The 6,534-nt window shown below is 54.1% G+C and overlaps 1 protein-coding gene across 1 annotated transcript; it reads right to left on the bottom strand.

Moving 5' to 3' along the window:
- Positions 1-523: 523 nt before the first annotated feature.
- On the bottom strand, positions 524-1,315 carry LOC125519386. The gene is made up of 2 exons (XM_048684210.1): positions 937-1,315; positions 524-826 (listed from the first exon to the last, which is right to left on the bottom strand). Exons 1-2 carry the CDS (start codon positions 1,120-1,122, stop codon positions 524-526), a joined length of 489 nt encoding a protein of 162 aa, XP_048540167.1. The 5' UTR covers positions 1,123-1,315.
- Between the last annotated feature and the right edge of the window lie 5,219 nt (positions 1,316-6,534).

Raw genomic sequence — 6,534 nt, 5'->3', positions numbered from 1 at the left:
AGGGGCACAAGGGAGTTAACGGAGTTCTTCCTTGCGGACGGCTTCCGCCACCTCTCGTGCGGCTCTACTCGGATGTACCATCTTGAGGATGTCAACCACAACGGCGTTGTGGTTGGGCTCCTCGCCACGTTCACTAACCCTTTCGATGCTTTCCATCTCCTCGGGCGAGCTTATTGGGTTGGTTGTGAGTTCATAGCTTTCACAACCTACAATATCTTCACCGACTTCAACGACATCTTCCCCAACAACGGCGTTATGCACACGCTCCCGTACCCCATCAACAACGGGGAGGAGTGAAGGGCGGCTCCCGGAGGAGCGAGGTGGCCCTGGAGGAGGAGAAGAAGAAGAACCCGAAGAACCCGCGTTTGGTGCCCCCCTATCTATCTAGCTTTCTATAGATCTATCGTATTAGTTTTTTGTAAGTTTTAATCTTTATGCTACTATTATTAAGTTTTATTAGTACTTTAAGTTGTAAGGCTATCATGGAGTTGTAAGGCTATCGTGGAACTATGGGTTGCAATCGTTATGCTACTATGGTTGCTTGCTTCTGCAAATCGATCATCTGCATTAGATGTTTCTTGATCTTCTTCAGTTCCTCGGTCAGTTCAGACTCCGCATGCAGTTCAGCATTGCGCGCATACATCGCCATCGGCACGACTCTACCCGCCCCTCCGCCCGAGCTCCCCGTATTCTCCACAGCAATCGGCGGCACCCCGCCCAAATTGAGCTCCCAGGTTGCGGCCACGCTCGAATCAACGTAGCCCTCAAACTGAATCCTATCAACATATTCATCAATCCACTCGAAATGGTAACATTTCTTCAAGATCTGAAAAGAACAACATGAATCCTAAATCCCAAATTCGCGGAGAAAAAACAAAATATGGAGAAATCAGAGCAAAAGACAGCGAAAGAACGGGCTAAGAACTGAGATCTAACCTTGCCATCCCTTCCTGCTATTGGTTTGCTCAAGCATTTCACAAATTCCCGCCCAAGATTGCCATTGTCATCCCTCTTAGTGACCAACCATTTAAGAGGGTCTGGGCGTGGGCAGTCAGGGCACCTTGTGAGCAGCACTGGTCCATACCGTCGCCATTTTGAGTGTGTGGCGGAGGAGGTAGACATTTGCGCTAGGTCGCCGGAGAAGAGAAAGATTGGGGAAAGGGGATGAATGGGCGGCGGCGGGCGGACGCGCACGGGCGCTCGTCTCTTCTAGCTGCGAGGAGGTGGGTCCCGCGAATAGACAAGTGGTGGGTCCCGCGCTTACGTGGATAAGTGGTGGGTCCAGCCCCAACAGCTAACGAGGGCATCAGTTGAGTTTAACGGCCATGTCGTGCGTGGGCTATTTACCTGCTTAAAATTGTCGCACCACAGCCATTTGCTCGAACAACGTCGCATTCTTGTCAATTCACCTCAAATGTGTCGCACGGGAGCTATTGGCCCGGCAAGAAATCAATCAGCTTTTGTCGACAGATGTACGTACGTGTGAAGTGATCAGAGGATCCCGGTTCGCTAGCTAATTCCTGCTTCCCTCGCCGTCCTGCCGCTGGTCGATGCCAGTGTAGGTGGAAAGAAAGATGGCATGAGAGACAGTCGGTGCCCAAGGTGGTTAAATCCATCAGCTTTGCTTGCTGCTATGTCGCGAGTTGAAGCAATAGAGAAATCAGTCATGATTGGTGCATGTGGCGGATCAGATCGATTGCCCCTGTTTATCCGTGTGCATTTGTTTTCCGGCCGGCAAGAAATCGATCTTTTCGACGGGCAAGAAATCAATCAGCTTTTGTCGACAGATGTACGTACGTGTGAAGTGATCAAAGGATCCCGGTTCGATAGGTAGGTCCTTTACTATTCGCAAAAGTAATAATATTATAGTCCTTTACTAACCAGCACATCAACAGCAAATAATAATATATGTTCTAGCATCATGGTGATTTTTAGGCAGATGCATGTCCTTAACAGCAAATTGGAACATTTTTTTTATTTTTGCGGGGAAGCACATCAGCACATCAACCAGGCTGTTTCCTCACGTTGCTCAGGGAGACAATCTACTGATTATAAAAAACAATCCTGATGCTGGTCGTTGTTTTTATAATGGAAAAATATATTTTATTATTCATGTGGCCCATGTGAAACAAATCCATTATAGTAGTTTGTACTGGTACTATGTTTATGATTTGAGGAGAACTCTTCTTCCCTCATGAGACTAGCAAAGGAGCCGACCTTCGGAAGAAATAAGATCGAGATCAAGGTAAGATAACCATTTATGCATCACAACAGTGAGAATTAATCAGTTAATGATCAGATTACATATTTTTATATGCGCTACTCTTTATGAATGCCTGCCCGTGTAAGAATCAGTCCAAAGCATTTTTGTATTTGTTTTACATCATCAAATTTACATATCACTATATACTGGCTTCTTCTCTGTGTAAGTTCATGTAAATTCAAGCCTTATGAATATTAAACCTTAATTAACTATCCCGTACAAATTAAATTATTTTTAAGTTTTCCTTTTCTACATACATGCAACGGTCATTTGTTTCTTGACAAGTTTGTTACATATTTTAACTTTGCTCCCGGGGTCTGCCAATGTTTGTGCCATGTAAAAAAAACATTTTCATAATGCATTCTACACCCATGTCTACTTTACCCTCAAGGAACCGTCTTCTTCCTCAATGTATATTTTCCTCTTAGTATGTGCTGATCAAAAACATATGTAGACGAACCTGATTGCCGTGCTATTTCATTTTCCTATATCTAGATGGTATAGCCATACATCATATCTTTTAAAATTACCTACATATACGTCATGTTGTCTAGCCTTTAAGCATTTTTTAGATAAAACGGAACGACGGGCTTTCTCCTTGCCATGGCGTGGCGTTTGTTAACACTAATCTTGACGTGTGTGGTTCCGTTAGCAGCCGAGTCCTGCGGCTGTTACGAGCGGGGCGTCCGGTGGAATTGCCGAGTCCTTAAGTGCATGGATAAGGTCGTTATCTAGTTGCATGCATGTAGCTAGTGGGTTAGTGGCCGGGTCATGTGGTAGTGGCCGGTCTGGTGCATGCGTGCATGAGTTAGTTGTGATAAGTGGCCTAGTGCATGGGCTAGTGGGCGTTAGCAGCCGTGAGAGTGGCGGCTGGCAAAGACGTGGGATGTGCCATCAGGGAAGATGAATGAGAAAAGACGCGGCTGTGAGGGCCGAGGAAAACATGTAACCACGGTGTGCCATCAGGGAAGTGTATTTGGCAAAGCCATTGTGATCCTTCTTCCTTGGTGAAGTGTGTACGTGTGTGTGTTCCCCTGGTATGTGTCCGTTCACGTGTTTGTGCGACACAAACCATGAAAGAGATAAGAGAGAGTTGTGAGGAAGAAGAATAAGGGCGCTGCGGGGAGGAGGCGGTGCCAACAATTGGTATCAGAGCTTGGTTGTCTTGGGCGTGGTTCGCCGTGCCGCAGGCGTGGCGGCGGTGACGGAGTACGCCGGCGGCTGCGCGATGCTTCGGGCCGTGTGTCGGTCTATGGAGGTGCGCGGTGCGGCGAGGAGGCCGCGGTGGCTGCGGCAGCACGGTGAGGAGGCCGCGGAGGACCTGCGTAGTGGCGTCTTCAACGACACACAGCGGCATGGTGGCATGGAGATGCTGCGCTGCGGTTGAGGCCGCAGCGGTGCAGGGCAATAAGCCGTGGCGGCGAGCCGGGTGCGACGGGTGCGTGTTATGGGTGCGCACTGGACGCGTCGGGACCGTCGGTGCGCGTACGAGCGTGCGGTTGACGTTGGGAGGAGGCGTATGTCGCCGTTGTGCTCGAGTCCGTGCGCGAGTTCGGCTACATCCTTCCGGCGTTTGTCGCGGGCGGCTACCATGGCGGACACGGAGGTGGCACGCGGTGAGCGTTTGGTGCAGCCGGGCTCGTCGGGTGCGTCGGGTGCGGCGGGACGTGCGGGACGCACTGGTGCAGTCGGACTCGTCGGGCGCGTCGGGTGCGCGCGGGACGTGCGGGGCACAGAGGGACACCGGACATGTGTCACCGGCAGAGAAGGAGCTCGGCGTGTGTCGCCGGAGTCATGACGGAGCACGGTGCGACCGGCGTCGGTGCGCCAGGTCGGGTCCGCGGGCTGGGTCACGGCCGTGACGACAACAATGACGCGAGCTGCATCAACTCTGGTGACAGGCGGGCACACGGCACGTCGCAACGGGCGCGGAGGCGCGTGATGACGTCGAGCTCAGGCGTTCAAGATGACAGTCGACAGTAAAGCATGTCAAGATTAAGAGGGAAAATGTTAACACTAATCTCGACATGTGTGGTTCCGTTAGCAGCCGGGTCCTGCGGCTGTTACGAGCGGGGCATCCGGTGGAATTGCCGAGTCCTTAAGTGCATGGATAAGGTCGTTATCTAGTTGCATGCATGTAGCTAGTGGGTTAGTGGCCGGGTCATGTGGTAGTGGCCGGTCTGGTGCATGCGTGCATGAGTTAGTTGTGATAAGTGGCCTAGTGCATGGGCTAGTGGGCGTTAGCAGCCGTGAGAGTGGCGGCTGGCAAAGACGTGGGTCAGTCTTGTATTTAGCTATTTAAGTTGGAGAAGATGAATGAGAAAAGACGCGGCTGTGAGGGCCGAGGGAAACATGTAACCACGGTGTGCCACCAGGGAAGTGTATTTGGCAAAGCCATTGTGATCCTTCTTCCTTGGTGAAGTGTGTACGTGCGTGTGTTCCCCTGGTATGTGTGCGTTCACGTGTTTGTGCGACACAAACCATGAAAGAGATAAGAGAGAGTTGTGAGGAAGAAGAATAAGGGCGCTGCGGGGAGGAGGCGGTGCCAACACTTGGTATCAGAGCTTGGTTGTCTTGGGCGTGGTTCGCCGTGCCGCAGGCGTGGCGGCGGTGACGGAGTTCGCCGGCGGCGGCGCGATGCTCCGGGCCGTGTGTCGGTCTATGGAGGTGCGCGGTGCGGCGAGGAGGCCGCGGTGGCTGCGGCGGCACGGTGAGGAGGCCGCAGAGGACCTGCGTAGTGGCGTCTTCAACGACACACAGCGGCATGGTGGCATGGAGATGCTGCGCTGCGGTTGAGGCCGCAGCGGTGCAGAGCAATAAGCCGTGGCGGCGAGCCGGGTGCGACGGGTGCGAGTTATGGGTGCGCACTGGACGCCTCGGGCGCGTCGGGACTGCCGGCGCGTGTACGAGCGTGCGGTTGTCGTTGGGAGGAGGCGTATGTCGCCGTTGTGCTCGAGTCCGTGCTCGAGTTCGGCTACATCCTTCCGGCGTTTGTCGCTGGCGGCTGCCATGGCGGACATGGAGGCGGCATGCGGTGAGCGTTTGGTGCAGCCGGGCTCGTCGGGCGCGTCGGGTGCGCGCGGGACATGCGGGACGCACTGGTGCGGTCGGACTCGTCGGGCGCGTCGGGTGCGTGCGGGACGTGCGGGACGCACTGCTGCGATCGGACTCATCGGGCGCGTCGGGTGCGCGCGGGACGTGCGGGGCGTAGAGGGATGCCGGACATGTGTCACCGGCAGAGAAGGAGCTCAGCGTGTGTCGCCGGAGTCGTGACGGAGCACGGTGCGACCGGCGTCGGTGCGCCAGGTCGGGTCCGCGGGCTGGGTCACGGCCGTGACGACAACAATGACGCGAGCTGCATCAACTCTGGTGACAGGCGGGCACACGGCACGTCGCAACGGGCGCGGAGGCGCGTGATGACGTCGAGCTCAGGCGTTCAAGATGACAGTCGACAGTAAAGCATGTCAAGATTAAGAGGGAAAATGTTAACACTAATCTCGACATGTGTGGTTCCGTTAGCAGCCGGGTCCTGCGGCTGTTACGAGCGGGGCATCCGGTGGAATTGCCGAGTCCTTAAGTGCATGGATAAGGTCGTTATCTAGTTGCATGCATGTAGCTAGTGGGTTAGTGGCTGGGTCATGTGGTAGTGGCCGGTCTGGTGCATGCGTGCATGAGTTAGTTGTGATAAGTGGCCTAGTGCATGGGCTAGTGGGCGTTAGCAGCCGTGAGAGTGGCGGCTGGCAAAGACGTGGGTCAGTCTTGTATTTAGCTATTTAAGTTGGAGAAGATGAATGAGAAAAGACGTGGCTGTGAGGGCCGAGGGAAACATGTAACCACGGTGTGCCACCAGGGAAGTGTATTTGGCAAAGCCATTGTGATCCTTCTTCCTTGGTGAAGTGTGTACGTGTGTGTGTTCCCCTGGTATGTGTGCGTTCACGTGTTTGTGCGACACAAACCATGAAAGAGATAAGAGAGAGTTGTGAGGAAGAAGAATAAGGGCGTTGCGGGGAGGAGGCGGTGCCAACACTTGGTATCAGAGCTTGGTTGTCTTGGGCGTGGTTCGCCGTGCCACAGGCATGGCGGCTGTGACGGAGTTCGCCGGTGGCTGCGCGATGCTCCGGGCCGTGTGTCGGTCTATGGAGGTGCGCGGTGCGGCGAGGAGGCCGCGGTGGCTGCGGCGGCACGGTGAGGAGGCCGCGGAGGACCTGCGTAGTGGCGTCTTCAACGACACACAGCGGCATGGTGGCATGGAGATGCTGCGCTGCGGTTGA

This window comes from Triticum urartu, chromosome 7, assembly GCF_003073215.2.
Source record: "Triticum urartu cultivar G1812 chromosome 7, Tu2.1, whole genome shotgun sequence".
Classification (NCBI taxonomy): Eukaryota; Viridiplantae; Streptophyta; class Magnoliopsida; order Poales; family Poaceae; genus Triticum; species Triticum urartu.
The sequence above is the reverse complement of the archived record's forward strand: the minus strand, read 5'-3'. Positions and strand labels throughout refer to the sequence as shown.

Coding starts and splice junctions, on each gene's coding strand:
- LOC125519386 (XM_048684210.1), bottom strand. CDS start 1,122: ATGTCTACCTCCTCCGCCACACACTCAAAATGGCGACGGTATGGACCA. Junction 827..936: donor TAGCAGGAAGGGATGGCAAG/GTTAGATCTCAG, acceptor TGTTCTTTTCAG/ATCTTGAAGAAATGTTACCA.